Source organism: Ischnura elegans, chromosome 11, assembly GCF_921293095.1.
Source record: "Ischnura elegans chromosome 11, ioIscEleg1.1, whole genome shotgun sequence".
NCBI lineage: Eukaryota > Metazoa > Arthropoda > Insecta > Odonata > Coenagrionidae > Ischnura > Ischnura elegans.
In genome coordinates this window covers 47,876,007-47,901,078 of record NC_060256.1, presented here as the reverse complement: position 1 = coordinate 47,901,078, position 25,072 = coordinate 47,876,007, and the positions used below count along the sequence as shown (strand labels likewise).

Sequence of the window (25,072 nt, the reverse complement as noted above, 5' to 3'; positions counted from 1 at the left end):
AATCATTAATAGGGTAGTTTCCTTCATCGAAGAAAACGAAAGGCATTGATTGCGATTCGTTATCCACCATTTGTGTATTCATAATATACAAATTATTTGGTTTTAGAAATACCGGTTTAGACGAATGGCAATGGTCAATTTTATCCTCATTTGAAAAGGCCACATTGGCGCCCATGCGATGCCACTCCACGTGACGTCACAGGGACCTAGATTCTATACGAGTAATTAGGAGTTTTACATCGTCTGAGGTTACCAATGCATGCATGAGGCACAGAGCTCAGGGAAACATGTCTTAATAATCACCTATTAAAACTGCCTATGGTCGGAAAGTTTCCTTCGTTTGATAAGGTATTAATAATCCTTATTTAAGCCAAGCGCTACCAGCTAGCATGGTACTCTGCTACCTGCTAGCATCCTACGTCGTATCAGCGCTCAAGCCTCACTTGCGGCAACGGGAACCAGAACGACGTCACACGGAGTTTTTCCCGGCATTCATACTTACCCGTCGCGTTTTCGCGCGCTTGAAAATTTTCACTTTTCATTTAATCGCGAAAAATAGATATCGTCATTTAAAAATCTAAAAGCGTGAAATACGTACTCCAGGAGTAATAATCATTCGATTTAGGCAATAAAAAAATAATAGGAAACCACCCTATTGTTCCGCCGAATCAGAATATCAGAATAATTTTTTGCACCAATGACTTCGTGTAGTATGGTGTTTATGTGAGCAGAAACTTATAACTAAAAACTTATTTTTATTTTTTTGGCATTATATTATATAATTGTTTTGTTTATGTTTTTTAATTACAATTTTTCAAATATGTTTCTTTTTTATTCCATTTTATGCCTTGTTGTTTTATTTTTTTTATTTTGTAATAATTTATTTTTATAATTGCAAAATTCAAAAATTGCAATTAATAATTTTTAAATTCAATGTACAAAATATAAACAAACAGATAATGCCGACAAATTTAATTAATTCAGCAAGAAGGAAAGACATAGGAAAGAGACGAGAATGAGTTTCAGCATATATACTCTGTATGCTGCACCGCAACCTGAGTGATTGTTGCGCATGGCTAGTTATTGTTGCGAAAGTGAAAAAGCTGTCGTCACGGAAAAAATTCTAAACACAGAAAACAACCAAGCACGAGTACTTGGCAGGCTGTTCTAGCCTTGTTTAGCGGTAGACTAAAACAGATAATATCTTGGACTCACTATTATGACTTCATTTCTGTGAGAAAAGACCATGCAAAACAAGGAAATGAATGTACTCAGTTAAACATGAGGAAAAAACAGGAACTGAAAATGTCGTCGTGAGAGGGCATTGTTTGAGAGAAGTAAACATTGATTGTGATTTAAGGAAAACATTAGGCAATGGGAAAAATTAAAATTTTAGTTAGTTGGATAGATGAGAAGAGTATACAGAAGTATCCCAAACATTTATCCTAAGAATTATTTCTCGACGGCTATATCAGAAGAAAAGTCGTTGAGAAAATAGCATTCATTCACCCTTTTCCGTCAATATGTATCATTTAATGTGATCATAGAACTCTAATAATTCATTCGATGAAATATTTGCTAACCTTTACTTCAAAAATAATATAAAAAAACCCTCTTCAGTTCTATTTCAGCCTTCCCGATTAGAAAACTGAATTAATTTCTATTTACAATGTATTACATGCTAGTTATAGCACACTCTCTGAGACTTCTGTATTTGTTTTCTACGCCTCTTCGACAAAGAAGGGTGCTTTATGACTAATTTTCAATTTGCACATCCTGTGTCTACCAAACCCCCTAGCGACGTTGATGAACTGAAGTCTACGAGGGTAATCCTTGAGATAAGATAACCAGCAACTGACCAGAAAAACTGAGTCATTTGATAATGGAAACCGATTAGGTTGGAGTTCATTGCGGACGAAATTAACAGCCGAATGAGTGATGAGGCATTGTCGATCCCTCGCGAGAAAGGATGGGGAGTTGAATGCAAGCCATAAATTTGGCAGCCATTTTTGGAATCGATTTAAAGCAAAAATCATTTTATTGCGATATGAAACTCTAAAATTATATCAATTTTATTAAATTTATTTGCTTTTCAAACCTCTTTGTATAATTTTTTCTTCCTCTCACCTACCACAGGTTTAAGGTCCTACTAGTTTAAAATCAGCATCAATTTAATGAAAATTAAGCAAAATCGTTTTATCCAATATATAATTGAAGTTTACTCAATTTTCTTGCCGTAAGACAAATTTACACCGGCACCATTCGAATGCATATGTTTTTTTCAAGCCACACGAGAAGCACAGGAATTTAGATAACATGGATAGCATAGGTAGCAAGGCTACAACATTAATGATCAGAAAAGCAACACTTTGCTTGTGCTATTTGTTCCACAGACTTAATCTTTCTAGAAGTTTCTCACGATGAGAGACTGGATGCTGCACAGGTTTGTGGAGATTTTAAAGATATAGCCGCAATAAAAAGTTCTATAGTACGTTTATAAAGTTAAAGTAATATAAAACTAGTCGTCTTTTAATAAAAAATTGTGGTATCATAATTTTCCTGGCCCATTTTTGTTATTAAGTTTTTTTGCCCATACTCACATGCATATAGATTATTATGCTCCATACTTTTATTTTTATCTCACCTAAGTGTCTTTGCGTGCGGACCCCTGGATGTTCTAAATCATCCCACCCCTTCAAGTTATGCCTGGACACGCCCCTGGCCTGGTGACGGGTTTGTTTACTCCTGATTGTTGAGGAGGCTCTCGTGCAAAAGACAGATGGCACAGTGCATATCGAGGCGGATGAATCAAGCACGGCATCACGTTCTCCTTCAAGCCATGTGATCCTGCGCTTCGCCGGGCACGGTTTATCCGTGCCCTCGGAGCCAGTCACGCTGGACTTGGTGAGTGGCGTAGAACGTGCTGGATTTCAGAACATTCCCCCTTCTGAAGAGATGAGCTCCGGGATGACGGCAGGAGAAAAAAATTGAGGAAGGATCGTGAGGGCATCCACAAGATGCGTAAGGAAAAAAAAAGACAAAAGAAGTGCGATTCCCGCGGGCGGACCGGCCGCGTTGTTTCCGGGTCTAGCGAGATCTCACGCTGCATGGGGCTGAATTATGCTATGCATCGAAACTTCAACTTCCTGCTTAGTCACGTGACTTTTGCAGAAAAGAAGTTGAGGCTTGGTCACTTCTGATGACGAATGAAAAGCAAACAAATATATAAATAGCATTTGAGGCTACAATCGACTCAAAAATTGCGTAACATAAAGAGTTTTTAGAAGACTTCTCTTTTCTCCCATTCCACTAAGGACTTCTGCAATGCTCACTCGGTTGATCGGGCACTACAACATTTGGTGTAACAGTTTTGGTGCTGTTGCCTTACTGAAGTACTTAGAAACCTTAAATTAATTAAAAAATACTAATAAGAATTGTCATGGAGATAAGCTTCCTGACTAGATACTGAAAGATTTAAGGATTTTAACAACAAAAGTTGATGCTGATACACACTACATCTCAATTAACTTAAACTGTCCTGAGTTAAGATTTTACTCCATGATGGGTATCAACAAGCTCGCAACCTAGGGGAAAACGGAATAGTGAATCTAATCAACATTTGGAATAGTAATTTTTCCAAAGATAACTCGAATATCAATATAAAAGTTGAGCATTTTCATATATTTTAGAGCAATAACGTCAAAATGAGAATCCATGGTGAAAATATACACTCCAGCCATTTAATCAGGTAGGATTGCGCAAACGAAACAAAAAATAGGACCCGTGTTATATTCGCACACATTGCGTCCGCAAAGCAAGATAGTTTTTCTTCGGTGTCTGGGCTATAAACGTAAAAGCAGCCCACCGAAAGAGTAGGTATACATCGAACTTAACCACTCACTTGCTTTCTCCTAGCGCAAATGGACACGCATATTATTATTGCGCTTTCAAATTTCACGCAACAGAAAGATTCGTTCCTCTCTGCTTAGTTTCGTGGCGATGCATGAGAGGGAGCCGTAACTGCTATTAAAAAACATCCAGTTCTTTCAAAACGGAGCAGATTCCTTTCACTCCAGTGCTCCCGATTTACGAGTTTCAGTGAAGTTTAGATAATCTGGACTACTGGAAGGCCTATCGCATAGGCAGAGGGATAAAATCTTATGATAAGGACCGTGAAGCAATAGTTTTGATGCTTTTGCATAGATAAATTAATTTAGACAATGTTAAATTGAATTGAGAAAATAAATAATACACATAAGCGTTGTCATGGAGGTCAAGTTTGTTGACAAGACTCACAATTAAGGGATTTAAACACCAGAATTTAATTTTTATACATACAACATCTCAATTAGCCTTAACAATAGCCCTGAGTTGAGTTATTTAGTTAAAAAATAGTTCAATATATTCGTATTGACTAAATTGACACAAGTGAATAAGCAGTAATTTACCTAAATGTAATTTTCTCGAGTTTTCAAACGGACGAGTCGTTCCATCATAGCCAACGTTTCGAAGTGGGAATCTTTCCTTCTTCATCGGGATTAATAAATATGTTCCTTTATTTCGCCGGGGTAAACAACATCCCTCGTGATCGGTATAACGCCATAAATACTTGCTATCGTCCAGACCCTCGTCATCAAGATGTACATTCTAATGACGAGAAACGATTTGAACCTCGAAAGGTACATTGAAAAAAAGGGGTGGACCTTACTGTAAAGTGATAAGGGTACTCATGAGGAAAGAAAGGCTTGGGTGATCGGAAAAATATTCCATGCAAACCTACCTTGACCGGTTGAATACTCAAATAATAATTATATTTCAGATTTTGAATCACGGATCACAAAAATAAGTTAAATCACTCTGAATGCTATGTGAATTCTATATTTATTATTTACAAACACCCCAAAGTGATGTTTAATTAATAGCGACGGTGGATTATAATCACCTGCTTTCGTCGCATCAGATAAGAACGCTTGCGTGCCCGTGAATGGGTCAAGGCCAAAGGAGATACCACATCGGAGGCGAATTTCGGGGTCGATGCCACGACGCGGCATTGAAGACGTATCTAGAAAAATATTTACGTGGTGGAAACCTCGTCGCAAACGTAAACAGAACGGCTGTTGCCGCTGCACAGTGGCCAAACAGCTGAGTCCAATGGGACTACACAGAAGATGAACCAGTCCGTCATGTTGAGGCTGGATTTTTGTTGCCTCTTTCAACGCATTGTAATCGGTCTACAAAAAATCTCCGTAGCGCGGCGATGAGTAGTGCGATATCCAATTATTCTCAGTATTTAGTACGGCACTCTAAACTAAGGAAGAACTAAATGAAACCGAGAAGTTACGTCGGAAATAGTCCGAATGGACAAGAAACCATTGAATCATACAATCTTCACAGCTGTTATTAACACCTAGAGGATCAAATTCGACCTTAATACGAAACATACGTTGTACAGTAACTACAGATTCCGTATTTGCGGAAATAATGGATGAAAAAATTTCGGGGGGCCTAGGCAGTGGCGGATACAGAGAAAACTCAAGGGGGGTCGCAAAAGATATTTTGATCTACCTTTACTTTTATCGTAATAAAAAACATTCAAGTCACATGCGGAGCTTCAGAAATTTTTTATTAAAGTGATGATACACATGTTCAAGACAATGCCATCTTATGATATAAAAAAGTTACAATTGTGGTTCTGCTATGTTTGGCAATACGGGTGGCCCCGCAAAAGGGGGGGGGGCGCACCTCCTCCGCCCCCCATCTGTATCCGCCAATGGGTCTAGGAATCAAAATATCTTTTGCGCCCCCCCCCCCCTTGAGTTTTCTCTGTATCCGCAACTGCCCAGGCCCCCATAAATTATTTCTGCCGCCATCAGTTACTTAGCGCTAGTAGCAAAGATGACGATTAGTGAAAAGACAGCTTTTGAGTTTTATGGCTTGCAAATACGGAATCTGTAGTAACTGTGCAAAGTGCGCCCCGTATTAAGTTCGACTTTGATCCTCTAGGTGATAATAACATCCATGAGCGTTGTATGTTTTAATAGTTAGGTTAAAGCCCACGTGGCTACGTGCCTGGGTGGTGGTACATCACGTGGTTTCCGAGGTTTTTCAATCGATACCTCCACTGGATAAACGCTCAACAATCGCCCACCGAATCAAATCCGCTCATCTAGATAGCCCTTATAGTACTAGATGAGCGGATTTGATTCGGAGGGCGATTGTTGGGCGTTTATGCAGTGGAGGTATCGCAATCCCTGCAGCATGCACTGGCCCATTTGTCGCTCCCCCTATAAATTCTAGTGGGCTTAACAGGTAGCCAGACTTGGTCACGCTCAAGGGTGACGTAATTCTTTAAATAAGGACTTTCGGAAGACTGTCTGGAGAACCTTTTAATGGACTCTGTGAGTGACTATATTGGCTGGTGTCCGTGTTCCCTCCACCGTCTGTGAACCCCCATCGCAGAGGTCAAATCAGTGCCATCGACGGATCAAATTCCGTGCATCTTCGGAAGACGCGCCAAGACTATGAAACAATCTCCCGAGGCTCTTCGACGAATAGATGTGGTCTCTGTGTGGTCTTACTCACATGAACGTTCGAGGTAACTGCGCTGTAACCGGCAACCATCTGTTACCAGTCTAGGCCAACATTCAAACCTCAAATTCAGCATCATTATGGGAAACTTAAGGTTGAAAATCAGAAATATATGCGTGTGGCTTAGATATACTACAATTCGGGAATGACGAGATTTTTAAAAATTTTCGCGATCTTGAAGAGCCCGATTGTCAATTTTTTTATTTTGTTGGTATGCATGCCCCCGAAGTATGGTAACATTTTCATCTGTATTCATTGTTTACTTTGTATGTGACGCCGCTAAGGGTAGATGTGTTTTTTTTTCGCGGAAAAAAAGGTTCATCATCATCATCATCATCACTGGTCAACAATCCTAGGATTGGTTTGACGCAGCTCCCCACTCAGTTCTCCTATCAGCTAATATTTTCACAAAAAATAAGTTAAACTTGAAAAAAATAACCCAAATTAATGTTCGTAATGTTGCGATCCATATAAAATCATAACTTTTCAATTCTGTTACACGCCATATCAAATGAATTATTGCAATTATTTAAGGTACTAGGTGTGTTACAAAATAACTGGGATTTTTAAAGTCTTCGCGATCCTGAAGAGTCCGGTTATCAAATGTTTTTTTTAATGTTGGCATTCATGCCCCCGAAGTATGATAAAAATGTCAGCTATATTAATTGTTTACTATGCCTGTGGTAGCCTCTAAGGTTTGACGAGTTTTTATGAGCTCGGCGATTTTCGGCCCATATTCTTTGTTTTTTCGTGAAGTTTCGGCCAAAAACAATACTATAACGATGCCCCAGCCTCCATATTCGCTAGAAATGGCTGTGTGTGTCTTCTTCCTATCTACAAAAATAAAGATATCCTTAAGGACCGTTTGACTAGCATGTATGGCATGAAAAGAAATAGCTGATACAGATGAGGGCTATTCCTATGATCAAGATTGAGGATTGGAAAAATCGCTGGCCCAAGTGTATAATATCTAATGGGAACTATTTTGAAGGCAACAGCATTAACGTAGACGAATAAATAAATATTTTGTTTTTCAAAAAACTAAAATTCTCGTTCTTTTCGGAACACAAGTCGCATACAATAGGGTAGTTTCCTTCATCAAAGAAAACGAAAGGCATTGATTGCGATTCATTACCCACCATAAACAAATATGCATAATAAACAAATTATTTGGTTTTACAAATACCGATTTAGACAAATGGCAAGGGTCAATTTCATCCTCATTTGAAAAAGGCTAGATTGGCGCCCATGCGATGCCACTCCACGTGACGTCACAGGGACCTAGTTTCTATACGAGTAGAAACGAGTTTTACATCGTCTGAGATTACCAATGCATGCATGAGGCACAGAGCTCAGGGAAACATCTCTCAATAATCACCTATTAAAACTGCCTATGGTCGGAAAGTTTCCTTCGTTTGATAAGGTATTAATAATCCTTATTTAACCCAAGCGCTACCAGCTAGCATGGTACTCCGCTACCTGCTAGCATCCTGCGTCGTATCAGCGCTCAGAGCCTCGCCCCAAGGTCACCTCACTTGCGGCAGCGGGAACCAGAAATACGTCACACGGAGTTTTTCCCGGCATTCATACTTACCCGTCGCGTTTTCGCGCGCTTGAAAATTGTCACTTTTCATTTAATCGCGAAAAATAGTCATTTAAAAATCTAAAAGCGTGAAATACGTACTACAGGAGTAATAATCTTTCGATTTAGGCATTAAAAAATAATAGGAAACCAGCCTATTGGCTCTAGCCTTTGGTGTATCGCCTCACACATAAAATAGTTTCCGAACTTAGTTAAGTAGAGTGCTCTAAATAAACTATTATCTCACTCATAGACTTTCTGGTACCCAGATTACATTAGAAATGATAGAGTGATTAAGGTTTCATCCTGAGTAATCCTTTTTATCTCATTCCCAGAGGGACCGTATTCGTAAATAGAATTTGTTATCATAAATACCGATTATCAAAGCCAAGGACGATATTTATCAGATCCAGATACTGCGCTGATATGATTCCGACTTTAAAATACCGGAGAAATCTAGGTGGAGAAGTGTTATGAGTTGTACCTAAAAGGTGATCCAGGAGTGAAGTTCACGCGGCCATTTTGCTTAGAGAAGCTGATTTTAATGTTTGTTGGCTATTTCTTTTTGATAATTATACATTTTGATACAATATTTCAATTTAACGTCAGTCATTAGAGTCAATTTCAAATTTATCGCATCACACCTCATATTTTATCCTAGGCGTGTGCACCATTAGGAAATCCTAATAATCTTTCCCTGCGACGAAACCAAGGTGAAACGCTACAATTTGATGACGTCAATCTGACTACGAAGAACGCACCACTGCCAAAGTGGTAGGGTCGTGATTCCGTGATTCAAAATTATTACCTTTCCCATACGTTACGTTCTACCATCATAGAAGAAACCCATCGATGTTAAAAATCAAAATGGTTACACAGAAAGCGGATTATTCAATCCTGATATTTTTAATTTAATGTTTTTTCCTGCTATTAGAGCCGATGTCAGAACTATTTTCATGTACTCAATTAACATTATGTGATTTAAATTACTGCTTTCATCTACCAATAACTAAAAAAATCAGTCGGTTTATAATCTGAAGATTTATTTCCATAATGTATAATGGCGTACGGAGAACATTAAGTTAAATTTTCATCAAAACGATATAAATATTAAAGCTTTAATAAAAATTTCTAATGTATTGTAACCAGAATGATACAGTAAAAATTCAGTAAAAAAAGGACCAGGGAATAGATTTATTAAAAACAATTTATACACCTAAGATATATTTGTACCCGCGCAGCTTCTACAGGGTATTTTACTGTAATTAAGGTTAAATCAGCAAACAAATCTCATGGATACCGTTATCCTAAACTCCACATCTGAATTCACCAAGATATGAATCGTTGTATAGGTCATCTATACGTCCTTTATTAACGACTTCATTGAAATTCAATCAGCATCTTTTATTTAAGCGTTAACTTGTACCGAAAGCAAAATAGGATATTATAAATGGTGAGGGTTAATAGGTAAATACTTTATCTGAGAGCAATTTATTCATCCCAGTAAAGTATCAGAGCCTCTTCGACCGAATATTTAACTGTTGTGACCGTGATATCAGCAAACATCTGAACATCACACTACATCAGAAATGCCCAAAATCTGAAACTGGATATAAGTTATCTCTGCGTCCATCTGCACCGATTTGATTAAAATTTTATAAAAAAATATGTGGTAAAGGAAGCAAAAAAAATGATATTATCAAAGGTTAGCTCCATTATCGTAACCGGCTTGATCTGCCTATTCGGCTCGCAACTCTTGGACCTGTACCACGAAGGTAGCCAAGTCTTAAGTGTGCCGACGTGTGCGTGATAAGCTTGTCGAATCATTCGACACGGGAAGGAAAAGGAACCAAAATGGCGATAGACGAAGAGCGAGCACTCGGCTAGTATTGTTAAAGCTCTGCCATTGTTACGGTTGCCGGGGAAACAGGAGGAAGTCAAGGTCGCGATCCCGCCTGTAGGAGGCGGATGGTCGCTTTTGCTTTTCTTCCCCAGGCTCGTGGCCCGTGCTTTTAATAAGTGAGCGACATTCTAGTCTCGGAATCTACCAGCTACTTCACTCAGTGAGGCCGATCGACGACTTTGTGTGGATAAGACTTTCACCTTGCGTCAAATTGGAGACATGATCCATTGAGTGCCAGGATATTTCTTACGTTTATTTTTGTCTAGCTTGCTATTCCGATTCCAAAGACCTACCGTCAAATCGAAGACAACCAGGATATTTTCTCCGTTTTCATCTATCGAGGATTGCTTATTTGGATTCCGACAAACTGAAAGTAAATGGGCGCAGGAGGATCGAAGCTACTGTCCTTCCAGGTAAATACTGAATTCCTTATATATTCATATGCATTATACCCAACTAGCCGCCTCAAGAGGCGAGTGGCAGAAGATGTAAGCCGTAGGATACCACCTATTAATATCTACGTGAATAATAATAAAATCTCAGTGTGCCTTGGGTGTGATTTGTCTTCCTGAGTCGGGAATTCTGCTAATTAATTAAAACACCATCATAATAGACTTTCGCAACCGGCTGAGAATGCGAGAATCTCTGATCAAAAATATTTTACGGGAAATGTAGCTTAGTAATCAAAAAATGTAATTTTTAATGATACGATCGGAAAAATATTCTTCAATAATCTTTGCCCTTCACAAGGCGCGCATGAACAAAAGAAAAGCATATTAGTGATCAAAATGAGGATAATAAAATAAAATTTTTATACACATAAGTCAAAGAATGTGTCCGTTTAAGTATAATATAAATAACTGAAGCTAAAACTAAAAAGACTATTACCAAAATAAAAAATTAAATAGATCCGTTAAAAAAGCGAATTATTCAAGATTAATTTAGAATCGAAGTGAATTTAAATACTTCTTAAGAGATTTCGAACGCCCAAAACCTTCCATCTGAACATGGAAAGTTCTGCCAAATAAAGTAAACAGTGCACCAGGGCCCTCATCGACTTTACAGACGAGTTTCATGGTTACATAAGCAAATATATGATGATGAAACACTTTGTGACGTACCCCTTGAATTCATTTTTAATTTCCACAGCCGGTCTCAACGCTTTCAACTAGCACAGGTTATTTTTTTATGGAATACACAGCTTGCGATTGACTCTTAAGAAATTGAAACCGGTTGTGGAATTTTAAAAATAAAGCAAAAAATATTACGAGAAAATCGTATTATAGAGTAGGTGTATTTTTAAAAAGTTCTACCGTCAACCAATGACTATGTGTATAAACAAATCCTTGGTGCCCAGTGTTTATGGAGGAGTTTGAAATGTCTGGAAGAAAAAATCAAAGGTATACACTACTAAATGCATTCCTATCCTTGCTTAGACCCCGGAAAACAATTATTGCTACAGAATTTGAATTAAAATAACCTGATAAATCAATCAAAGTGGCGAGAATCGGTCAGAGTATACGAAAAACAATTCCTCTCATTCAACTTTTCGAAATGTAATATATTCTATCTTCATGGCTGCGAATGATGAATATTTAGGGTACAACCACTTTATAATACTTTTAATTGCAAATTTAATGATTTTGGGAGATTTCGCTTGAATTTTTAACAAAGTACGCACCGTTAAGTGAATTCTAAGGTAATGGTAAAACCGCAATTGGTGTTATTTCGTTTTTGGGTGTTGTAAAGTGTTTATTAAGTTGATTTACCCTAGATATTTTCCACTGTATCTCTGAGGATGAAACACATTACATTCCAAAACATTGGCTGAGAATAGTTGTTTTTCATTTACTCCGACCAGTCCTACGGGATCCTGATTGATTTATTAATGAAGAGGCCAATGACAAGATTTCTGTAAAAATAAATTTAACATTATCGCCGATATATTTGAAAGTTTTTTTCCGAGCAAATATTTTTTATCGTGATGGTAGCTTGAGAATTCAGCTCGAAATAAGAGACTAGAAATTTCAAGTGTAATTGAGACTTTGGTTCACCTTCTAAATAGAACATATATCTTAATACACCTTGAAGATTAAGAAAAATGTTCGCAAAATGCTCCCTTTAGATTAAAAAAATTCAAATGAAAAGAAAAGTGCGGGAATTTTGTCATTTTAAAATCAAGGAATTCGGTTGATTGTTTTAGGTAGCATTGAATTTTCACGCGTGAAGTATTTTGATGTTTTATCGAAAAATGAAGAAGAAAAATATGTTCGCGGGGAATGAAGTAGAATGTCTAATGCTGATAGGAGTGTACCCTACATATTCCTGAGGGTGACATCATTATAGTGAAAGTTTTGAACGAGTTCTACGTAAAGAAAAATTCATAATGCAACCGGTTGAGCAGGAGTGATTCGTCTTTACAAGCTTAATTATCTCTGGTAGTTTCTGGGAGCCAAAAAAGAAGATTTGGAAATAGGCAGTTTTTTGGCTAGCCAAAGCGACGGAAGACTCTCTAGAAATCATGAGAAAACCTATGGAAAAAGAAAAAAAAGTATCTTTTAGTAGATCTTTTTTTCACGAAATAGCCAAGCTGGCTACTAAAATGCCAATGTGAAATTTTCCTGCCTTTACCAGACTTTTGTAGACTGTATTTCCAATTATTCCCACAGCTTGATGCCATGTATTTTAAGGAATATTTGTATTTATGGACATAAAGGTATGATTGAGTGAAGTAAATGAATAATCTCAAAGCCAAGCAAGACGTTTTGACAGTTAGTAGCCATAGGCGGATTTACACAGGGGCGCGTGCCCTACCCAGACGATTAAAACTAGACGAGATTACTAACGCAAATATTAATAAATTTTATATTTTAACATAAGAGTTGTAAAAGTTTACATATTAGCAACTTTTGTATTAAAATTAAGAGTGTATTTCTTAGAGTAATTGTTACACACAGTTTTTAATCCCAATAGGGTAGTTTCCTTCATCAAAGAAAACGAAAGGCATTGATTGCGATTCATTACCCACCATTACTGTATTCATAATATACAAATTATTTCGTTTGAGAAATACCGGTTTAGACGAATGGCAAGGGTCAATTTCATCCTCATTTGAAAAGGGCCAGATTGGCGCCCATGCGATGCCACTCCACGTGACGTCACAGGGACCTAGTTTCTATACGAGAAGATAGGAGTTATACATCGTCTGAGGTTACCAATGCATGCATGAGGCGCAGAGCTCAGGGAAACATGTCTTAATAATCATTTATTAAAACTGGCTAAGGTCGGAAAGTTTTCTTCATTTGATAAGGTATTAATAATCCTTATTTAATCCAAGCGCTACCAGCCAGCAGGGTACTCAGCTACTCGCTAGCAGCCTGCGTCGTATCAGCGCTCAACTCGCCTCAAGGTCACCTCACAGGGCGGCAGCGGGAACCAGAAATACGTCACACGGAGAGATTTCCCGGCATTCATACTTACGCGTCGCGTTTTCGCGCGCTTGAAAATTTTCACTTTTCATTTAATCGCGAAAAATAGATATCGTCATTTAAAAATCTAAAAGCGTGAAATACGTACTCCAGGAGTAATAATCGTTCGATTTAGGCAATAAAAAAATAATAGGAAACCACCCTATTATGAGAATACCATCTGCCAGTCAGACCCCCCCCCCCCCAGAAAAAATCCTGGATCCGCCCTTGTATGCAGCACAACTTAAATGGGACTCTAGGAATAAGATACTCAAATATCAAAGACATATCGATGAGTAAGATCGTTATTATAAAGATCACTAATCACCTCTCACAGAAAATATGATTTTTCCAGTCCTTCCTGTCATTTTCCCTAACATTACCCGACTTTACAGACACCATAAAATTACGTGACTTCCCTCTATTAAGCCCGTTTTACACGGTACTCGGAATTGTGCAGTCTGACGTACGTGTGAAGGCGCAATCAAAATTGCGTCGTGTAAAGCGGTGAATTGCTAGAACACATGCGAGAATGCGTGGATGCGAGACGGCAAAATAGCCCCTGTTCTAATTTCGTTCATGCATTCGCGCAATTCCACGCCATTTTATAAATTATTGCAGCTCTAACCTGCGCAATTCCGTGTACCGTGTAAAACGGCCTATAGGTCTCACGGCACCCAGACGTCTCAGTCGTCTGACCTTATTAAAAAATAAACTAACGCGAAGAATTCGTCGGGGTTATTCCTTTCCGGAGGAACAAAGACGAAACGGTAAGCGGAGAGAAAATTTCGCACTCGGAATTCCCCTATGGACGCGCCTTCGTTTTTAATGACGCCATTGGCCGAAGAGGAGGTTGAAACACATCACTCTCAGTGACGCGGTTAATAGCCGGGAAATTTGGTGGAAATTTCTTTCGTAATCGATGTTATCCAGGTACAGTATTGCTTCCGAATCAGCAGTAAAATACGTTTATTCGCTGACGACGCTGCCGTCTATCGCGAAATTAGTGACTGGAAATTAGATCACTACGACTTTCACGACGGAATTCTATCATCATCATCATCATCATCATCATTAGCCAACAATCCTAAGATTGGTTTGACGCAGCTCTCCACTTCTCTCTCCTATCCGCTAACCTTTTTATAGCGATTTATTTCAACTCTTTTAAATCCTATATGACCTGTCCTATGTAACTCATTCGGGGCCGTCCCTTGCCCTTCTTCCCTTCCACTTGCCTTTCTACTATTGTTTTCATCAGGCCATCTCTATCATCGGATTAAATTAAAGGTCATTTTTGGTGCCAAGAGTGGGGACTCGAGCTTATATGAGCAAAACATGGCGGTACATTTCATGCAGTGGTACTGCTACCATTCCCTATCTGGTATCTGTTAAGAACTTATTGTGGGGCACACATATAAGGAATATTTTTGGCAGAGCCCTGAAGAATCTAGGATTTGTCGAGCGTATTGTGGGATGATTTCCGGACGAGGCAGTAAAAGAGATGTGCTATGCTAAAGAGATAAGACTTGTCCGACCACACCTTAAATAAGCAGCAAGAATATGGGATTCGTTGCCGAAAGACTGTCATTCCAGGTAAATACTAAATTCTTTATATATTCATATGCATTATACCGTAATAGCCGCCTCGAAAGGCTAGTGGCAGAAGGTGTAAGCCGTAAGATGCCACCTGTTAACATCTACGTGAATAATAATAAAATTCGGATGAGAAAGTAAAAGAAAGGTGCTATTTTGCACCCATCCGACCGCACCTAGAATATGCAGCGAGAATATGGGATTCGTTGCCGAAAGACTTAATCCGCGCACTGAGTAAAATACAAAGGAAGTTCGTCAAAAACTGCTGCGGACGTACAGAAAGCGTTACTCCGATGTTAAACGATTTATGCTGGGAGCCGCTGGAGTCGGAGGCTACGCGCAAGGCTTAGATTTCTTGAGCAATTGAGAATATATATCTATCATAGCGACACGGAGAACATCGTATTAGAACCCCACTATGGGATATTTTGCCGAACGTACAGGAATGGGAATTCTTTTTTCCCCCCGAGCAGTAAAGGACTTGAATAAATATTATGTGGCACTCATAACACAATCCTAGAACCTCACTATGTTTGTAGATCCGACAGAAACTATAAATTAAAAGAGATATTTTGCCGAACGGATAGGTAGGGGAATTCGTTGTTCCCCCGAACAATAAAGGACTTAGAATAAATTCGAAGGGGCATTTACTTTTCAATCGATGTAAATGTAAAACAAAGAGAAACATTGACCTCGGACGCCATATATGATGGAGCTTTGTCAAATCCCACACCTCACGCCACAGTAATATGCACCGAGATAAATAATACCCGTTATATTTACGGTCCTGTGTATTTTAATTACATTAAGGAATAAAATATTACGAAGAAATAAACCCGAAGTGTTTGACGCCGTTACTATGGAAACATTGATACATTAGAGAATACGGTATCCTGAGATTAGAAGTCGATAGTGAAATTCACCCAATGGACCAGTCTTTGGTGGGTGGAGGTGGTTTGCAATTTCTCCAGACAGGAGTGATAACCTACCTCATTCTCTTCCTTCCCTTTCCCGACATTCTTTTTTCCTTCTCTTGACTCACACCACTTCTGGTTCCGCGAGACACCGTTAGCGGAGTAGGAGGTTCTCCCGAGAATCCTGTTAAGCCGCATGAGGTGGGCCGCCGCGCCGCGCCGGTTGGGGAAAAGGTCGTCGACGCCGCCAACTCTCCCTAGCGGCTAGTCAACGGAGACGATGGGATCGCGAGCGCACTCGATACTACGAGCAAATCGATTCGGATTCAATCGATCGATAATTTAATCGATACAATAATTTGCCACCACTCTGCCGTCATGCCTCGTTCACATCACGATCGTCGGAGCGATCGTCCTTACGATAGTTGGCCGAACTAGCCGTGTGAATGCATGTCCTGACAATAGTTCACGTAATTCCGAACGTTGCCACTTTACGATGGTTTGGCGCTGGCAGAACGGAAACGGAAGTGACAATAGAAAGACGAAAAGCTCGTGAAGCTCTCTTCACCCTATTTTTTTCATGGATTTGTCCTAGGAAGGAAGAATATGGGAGGAAGAAAAATTATTCGGTAAATACACGTTGAACACAGTAATATCTTGTCCCTGCATACCTCAAAAGCTTTGCTAACCGTCGATTTCCCGCTCACTTTAGATGTCAGCACTAGAGGGCAGCACAGGTTTTAACAATCGTCGTGAAAATGCACGATAGTTCGGACAATCGCTGGAACAATCGTAATGTGAATGAGGCAGCGACCCGATTGGCGAATTTTCCAAAACCATATCAATGTGCAGTCAGTCAGTGACGTCGTGTCCAGTGGCTGACTGGAGTTACTTCTATTGTAACATTCGTGAGTTGGATTATTTTAGAGGCCACGATATTGTTTAGTAAGTACTTGGCTATTCAAAATATATAGGGTATTTCAGGAGGAATCTGCAATGCTTCAGTAGGTGGTAAGTGAGACAATTCTAAGCATTTTTTGTCCATAAAAATGGAATCACAACTCATTTATTACTAACAATAAGCTATGGCAACAGAAAAAATTTTGGGTGCATTTTGCAGATATCATGAAAACGATTTTTCTTGGGTATCTAACCTTTTCGACATATATTAAATACTCTGGATGTTTAAAGGACATTAAATAATTAAGGTTGACTTAAAATGTGAAATTATAATTGTTTGGAACAATTAATCTAAAAATGGGTGATATTACGCAATTGTATTGTTGATACTCGCTCAGAGCTGTCGTTTAACTTAGCTCAAATATAAAAGTAAGATTTCGAATGGCTTTAGATGTATAAAAATGGTGATATTGTTGACTGATTTAGCTCAGAAAAGCATTCATTCTTTTACAAAAGAATTAAACTGTTTCAGAAACCCTTAATCTGAATAATTACATCCAATGCAGTCATCTATGAAAGAAAAACTTCATTTAAATAATAATATCCAACAAGAACTTGATTTGAGTCGATTATTGAGAAAAGAAAATACGATTTCCTCTCAAGAAAATTAATTCATGTTCCTACACAGATTAGACGCAATTTAACGTTTTTTTCCTCGTAGAAAACTCAAAAATCATAATGTGCAACAAGACCTTGATTTGAGTCGATCATTGAGAAAATTAAGTGCAATTTCCTCTCAAGAAAATTAATTTATTTTCCTAGAAAGATTAGACGCAATTTGACGTTTTTCTCTCATAGAAAACTCAGTGTGCGATGATTTTACTATTTTGAACGTGGTGGATACTTTGCGAAGTGATTGCAGCCTTTGCGGTTTTTCTTTCTCCGTGGTCCTTCAGCAGAAAAAAGAGCAATTTCATCTTACAGGAGTCACGTTAAAAAAAAACTCCCCCATGTGATCAAATGCGCACCCGATCATGCGCACTCGGTTAACTGACGTACCCCCAAGGGTCAAAATGGCGTCCGATGTCGCAGCAGAGGGCAGTGACTGAGAATTTCTCACGATATCACCTCCTGACTCCATTGTCTTAAGAGTTTCCGGCTCGCCCTGCTCTTTCGACCCTTGGAATGAAATTACCGCTCTACGGGACAGTAATCACTACTTGTGTCAGCAAAAGCGAACTCTCTTCTATACACCATTAGGTACTTTGTGGGAAAAAGTTTATCGGGTGCAGCTGAGCTGGATTACCTCATACGCAAATACGTATATTATTTTACGACTGTGTCCCGGATTTCCAGGTCCTAATGTCGTTCCCAAAGCAAATTTCGCTTCTCAAGAAGTATGTTAATATTTTTTTGATATAATTATCTCTAGAAATGGTTACAGAAATGTATCAATTTTTCAATATTATATCACCAGCAATATATTTTTTGCCGAAATCATATCACTGGATATCTTTAATTCATCGAAAATGGTAACACTTTTTATATCTCCGAAGTGATTTTAAATAGTTATATCATTTTGACCTGAAATAATTATCACCGTTTTAAATACCACATACAAGCCAAAAAGAATAAATAATTTTGGCTTCAATTTCTGAAAACTGCTTTGGTAAGCTGATATGAAAAATATTAACTGGCCAAAGCTAGGCCAGTTGCTATTTTTGCACGTACGTTAGTAGGTGATATTTTATTGTTATCATGTTTACATCTATAGCTGAAGTATCAAAATTTGATACACTGAGTTCTTTTTTTCGACACCAAATGTTAATTATGTATAGTGTTATCAAACTAGAATATCCAAAATTACTATAATTTTAACGTTCCTTATGGATGGAGGCGTAAAATTGATATTGATGAGGTTAAATTGTTATCTTTCATAGATATGAATGACATATAATTGCCGCCTGTGCAATATTTACAGCAAAAAAACCAAAGTTTCGTTGATTTCCTCGTCAGATTATTAAGGAAGTTAGTCTAACTTAGTCGGGAAGTCGGGATAGAGTACATGTGAATATCATCTATGTTGAAACGTGCAATTATAAGTGGCTTATTCAACTGAAAATATGAATTAAAAAATGTCCGCGCCATATTTTCTGGAAATTACAGGTAAATATAAGAATCTGTATTTATGAACAGAATATTTAAGCGAAACTTACTGAAGCATACGAGAAATGTTGATTAATGCTAGTTAACACATATTGGGTATCCAAAACACCGATATATTGTTCATCATACTTAAGAATCCAATAGCTTATATTGAACAGATTTCAAACATAAATGCGATGATTTTTCTCATCACATTTATTCAATAGCAATAAACTTTTCTTATATAAATGGGAGTTAACATTCAGGTCCGACCGGAAGTGTTAAGTTTGCAAGCTTTTTATCCATGATGGTATACTTCTATCAGAACACATTTTGTAACGTACGAGGGTGAATTACATTCAGTTCACTAATTGTGAGTAGAATTTCATATTGCTACACAACACTGCACTAATGAGAACACTAAAATTTCCGCAAGTGGCATAGATGAATATTTATTACTGGAAGTTAACTTACGATGAAAGATTATCTACATTGTATATTTTTAATGTAATAGAATAGATAATTGACAGACATTAAAAGAACACACATGAATGCGAGAAAAAAATATGTAACTAGCTTTCAGTGAATGTATAATTGAAATACTGCAAAGGGTGATAGGCATGGCTGCTTCTAGGCGGAAATAATGAAGCTTGACATGATATATTACCTCCGTGCCAACCGTAAACACTTGAGCAATAATGAAGCAAATGATTACACTTACACGGAATGTTTTATAGGAAACAAAATAAAAGACCATCCACGCAGAGATTTCAGCATAATTAATTGCATGAGCACTCGGATGTTAAAAAAGGAAAAGGAATGCTACTGCTACTTCGCACAAGTCTGGCCACACTTCGAATACGCGGCATGTATATGGGATCCGGGGCAGAAAGATCGGAAAAGATATTTACTGTCCCTAGAAATCACATACAGATGTGACAATAGAAGTAATCGATAAAGAAAATAATAATTACAAAAAAGAAGATGAAACAGTGGCATATTTTAAGTAAATATGAAATAGTTACATATGTTATATGATGTATGAAATAGTTATATAAAGATACATGAAATTTTTTTAAATTAGTAGCAAATGGACAAATATCACTTAGAACCCAACATAAAGCCCTCAAGCTATAATTGTAATTGTTGCTCAGTAAATACTTCTTCGGAGCATCCTTAAATGGCACAGGTGGAAGAAATTTGTTATTGGGAGGTAATTTTTTATAGGTTTTGGATAAGGGCAATAGTAGTCCTTTTTGCCAGAGTATGTTGGGTTCGTCTCTCAGACGTACGTCATTAGTCGTTCCGGTTGCGTGATCGTGAATAGAACAATTTTTTTGGAAAGTACTCCGGGTTATTTTTAGCAAGGATAACACATCTAAGTAGGTGCAGTGATGGGAATGTAAGGATTTTCCGTTCGTTATAAAGGGGTAAGCCAGGTGTTCGCCTGATACTTCGACGAAAGGGTAGGATTTTAATCTTTCCCCGAACAATTGACGAGTTAAATAACTCAAACTCAGGCAGGCAAAAGGCGTTAATTTTTATTGCATTCTCTTATAGGCTAACGCAGGGGTCTCCAAAATACGGCCCGCGGGCCGGATCCGGCCCGCAGAGGGCTTTCATCCGGCCCGCGCTCTCGTTTAAAGTAACGCGCGTTTCTCGCTCGTTTAACACTGTGAGACGCCGCTAGGAGCATTGCAGCGCTGTACAACACGTCAAAGTCGCCTTCAAATGTTCGTAAATAAGAAATACGCCACCGGATACTTCAGTAAACGTTAGTATCGAATACTTCAGTCATCGGCAAATTTGCTATCCGGCCCGCGGGGCGATTTGGAACTTGGAATGTGGCCTAGTAAATTGGAGACCCCTGGGCTAACGTAATCTATCCTTGCACTTTCCGCCACACGATCATCAAGGCGACTTGCAGGGTAGAAATTAGATGGCCTAATCAGCACTCCAGCTAAGTTGTAACTTAATGGGTTCCCATTCTTACTATTTAACTTTCGCCAAATTGGTGCAGGAGATAACGATTTTCCTTTGTTCAAGTTTCCGGTGAGGAGCTGGTCGCTCTCTCTACTCTTTACGACGGTAGATATTTACGTGGGGTTACATGGTTTGTGTTTCAGACCTCAATGGCCAGCTATCTCTCCAAGCATTTGCTAAAATTTCGGTTCGTGGTTTTCCGTATAGTTGGTTCGTTATGTCAGAATACCAGTTCACAAAGCCGTATAACGGCCAATTCAATTTCCCTGTTGTGAACTCTATTTTTACTCATTTTTATATTGTCCAGGGATTAATGTAACATTAATGGTGTCCATCAATTTTTCAGGAAACGCTACTTCCATATATCATATAGTAGTACTAGTTTCAAACCAAAATCCAGGAAATAATGTAAAAAAATATCAATTCCTGTCGAATATATCAGGGGTTTGCAACAGATAAAATGGATTTTAAGAGATAAGACACGAAAGTGTTACTATTGCATGAAATAAATATGATTTTGAAAAAAAATAATGGAAATGGAGATACGGCTATCTGGATTTATTTTTCGAGATACAGTTTTTGTGAAATAATATTCTGAAATAAGATTTTATGGACGAAATTCCAGATGCGATTATATGGGTCAATTTTTACTCATACGATTTTCTGGACTAGAACTTCAAGATACGCCCGAATGGAATGATTTTTTAGATACTACTTTGCGGCTATTAGTAGTCGATATATCTTCTTCAATTGTTCACGGTTGAAATTCACAAAAAAACTGTGAGTAAGCGCGTGAAATACTTGAACAATTAATTACGACCCTGCGTATTACACCAATTTCACGCTAATTTTCCGGGTAATTAACATGGGCATACCTCACGCAACGTGTATGATGGTTATAAACTTATCTCAAATTCTGAGCACCTCACTTAAGAAAATTGAGATGGGTCAATTGCTTAATTGAAGTCTCGAGGCTTAAAAAGGCGGCCGAAATGAGCTTATCAGAACGCACATGAATGAATCATGACGTCATACAGCAAAATCCTCGCATAATATGCTCCCAATCTAAAGCCTGAATCACACGATCATTTTATCCGTAGTTTCCTAGTGATCGCTCGCTAATGATCGTCGCCGGCAATTGTTTTTCGCGTTCACGATCGCGATGAGGATTCCCATCACCATTTTCATCACTCGTCCGGTCGCTTTTTCCGTCGCTAAAACCGTCACTAAAACCCAATATCAGCCAATCAGAACGAATTCCCGCGTGGAGCGATTGCAGCGCAACGTTTGGCAATCGTGGGAACGACATAGATAAACAAACACGCTATATATTTTCGTTATGCGGGTCCTATGACAACGTGCTGTGATATCGAAAGTGATGCGAAAAGGCGACGGCGGGAGGGACCGTGTGACTCAGAAAAATGATCACTAGAGCGATCACTTTTCCCGTCGCGAAAAGCGATCGCTCTGGTGATCACTTTTCGCGACGAAAGAAAATGATCGTGTGATTTAGGCTTAACATTCTGTCGAGGTATCAATGGAGAGGATGGTGGGAAATTCCTGCTTTCACATTTGAATCCGTATCTGCAGATAATAGGCCGAACGATGCGCTTTTTTCCATAATTATACTCTTCTTATTATCTATAAACATTAGATTTTTTACTCTATATTTTGACTCTCTTCGCCTATTTATCATGCATTCAATGAAAATTGCCTTTGATATGGCTACAAACACTCTAAATAAAAGGAACTTATGCTGCAATATTTTGTCTATGAACTACACATAATTTATCGTACGCTTCTGTTACTGCTGTAAAAAAATTATTGGATAATAATGTTAATTAAACCGAGTTATGCTCATGTAGGTAAGGCTATAATGTGGGAATCAATGTAAAAATTCTATTTTTATTGCCACATATTTTAAAATATATTATATAAAGGTTGCTATTTCATGGTGTTCAGTCGTCATTGATTACGGATTATGTTCAGTTTAATTGAGCTGATTGTCTAAAACAAATCACTACCGATGTTAATTTGGTCTATTAGTGCAATTGTACCAAAATAAAGACTTTTTACCGCTGAATATTTAGCATTAGCTCATAAAAATCAACATCAATGGGCTATATTTGTTTTGACATTGGTTGCTAGCCATTTTAATATTTTGTTGACTACTTTTGTTAAGGAAAGCATTTTTGTTTACCTGAATCGTTTACTTGTTTCCGCAGGACATGGAGGACATCAACACGAACCCTTGCCTTCCCATGGGACAGTACGAGCTGAAATTCGAGAGCGGAGATGATATTGGCCACGAGTTAAGAGAAGTGGCCAGGAAAGAACTCAGGGAGTCACCGGAGATCGTTGAGCGAGGCATCCGGGAGCTCAGGGAACTTTTACAAGGTCAGTTGAGTGGCTTCGTGCGTCAGTGAGAAAACCTCAAGATGAAGCAATTGGAAGTGTGCTCTTTATCCTCAATCTTTTCTCCTTGTAGTTATCAAGAAAATTTAAGCCATTAAGTTTCACATTACCCGGTTCCAAAATCAGACATGAAACGCTCAATTATCGACCAGCAGCTTCAAATTTCGCAAAAACAGGGATAAGATAAATAAGATTTGATGATTTCCCGGCGAAATGTATGGGTAAATTTCTCTCGGCATTCCATCCGGGTTGAAAACTACATTTTTGGCGGGAATAGAGTTTTTAACCATGTGGAAATCCCGAGATAAGTTTACCCATAGTGATTAGATGCTTGAAATAATTTCGAAAACAATCAAGTTTTATCATGTAGCCAATTTTTGTCGATTTTCACAAAATTTAGGATTTTTCACTTCTTTAAATTTTTGAACAATCCTAGATATGGACGATAGGACTGCGAAAACAATTAAATTAATTGTAAACATACCACATAGGTACTTAAATGTGGGAATGGTACATCGTTTACAATGGCAAACATAGCACATGAAACACATGATAGAATCAACAAGTAGGTAAGTGATATAATGTTATTTTATACAATAATTCGTCATTTTAAATTATATGTAATTCGAGCGAATGGATATCGAAATTTTGCTGTGTGTCAGTCGGATTATGCTGCGGTGGCAGGGGTTTGAGGTTGGGTAGGGGCATGGCATTTCCTCATCGTTGCAAAGTGTTTTATTCGAAAAATCGTTTTCTCTGCTCGAGGTAGTTTATTTTTATCCGACGATAGCCGAAGGTGCACATTTACCCATAATTTCTTTCATGTCGCTAATCCGCTCATTGAATCAATCATTTGTTGTTGTATGTTTTGGAGTCCGATGGATAACATGAACCATTCCCTTATTAAAGCCTGAATCACACGATCATTTTTTTTCGTCGCGAAAGTGATCACTATCGAGATCACTTTTCCCGTCGCGAAAAGCAATCGCTCTTGTGATCATTTTTCTGAATCACACGGTCACTCCCGCCGTCGCTTTTCGCATCATTTCCAATATCACAGCTCGTTGTCATAGGACCCACATCACGAAATTAAATAGCGTGTTTGTTTATTCATGTCGTTTCCACAATTGTCAAACGTTGCGCTGCAATCGCTCCATAGGGGAATGCGTTCCGATTGGCTGTTTTGGGGTTTTAGTGACGGTTTTAGCGATGGAAAAAGCGACCGGACGAGTGATGAAAAACAGCGATGGGAATACTCATCGCGATCGCGAAAAACAATTGCCGGCGACGATCATTTTGCGTAGTGATCGCGATAGTGATCACTTTCGCGACGAAAAAAAATGATCGTGTGATTCAGGCTTAAGATAAGAATGTAAATATGCACCATTTATTTATATTTGTCGCAGCTCTTTGGTTCATGTCTATTATTGTTTAAAAAGTGAAATTTGTGAAAATCTTAAATTTGGTGAAAATGCGACAAAAATTGGCCATTCGATAAAAGTAGACTGTTACTAACATGTCTTTTATGCATAACATAATAACATATGGTATGATTTCAAATTTAAAATATAAAAATTTAGAT

At 38.3% G+C, this 25,072-nt stretch overlaps 1 protein-coding gene across 2 annotated transcripts in view; it reads left to right on the top strand.

The window, feature by feature from the left end:
• LOC124168135 (alpha-tocopherol transfer protein-like) overlaps positions 1 to 25,072 on the top strand; it is a 64,124-nt gene that overhangs the window by 26,691 nt on the left and 12,361 nt on the right. The window contains exons 1-2 of one of the 2 annotated variants that reach the window (XM_046546258.1): positions 10,016 to 10,486; positions 23,301 to 23,472. In XM_046546258.1, coding sequence (XP_046402214.1) covers positions 10,451 to 10,486; positions 23,301 to 23,472 — 208 coding nt within the window. In that variant the 5' untranslated portion in view covers positions 10,016 to 10,450. Of the gene's footprint in view, positions 1 to 10,015; positions 10,487 to 23,300; positions 23,473 to 25,072 lie in introns of those variants that run through there. The other variant, XM_046546259.1, reaches the window with a different exon arrangement.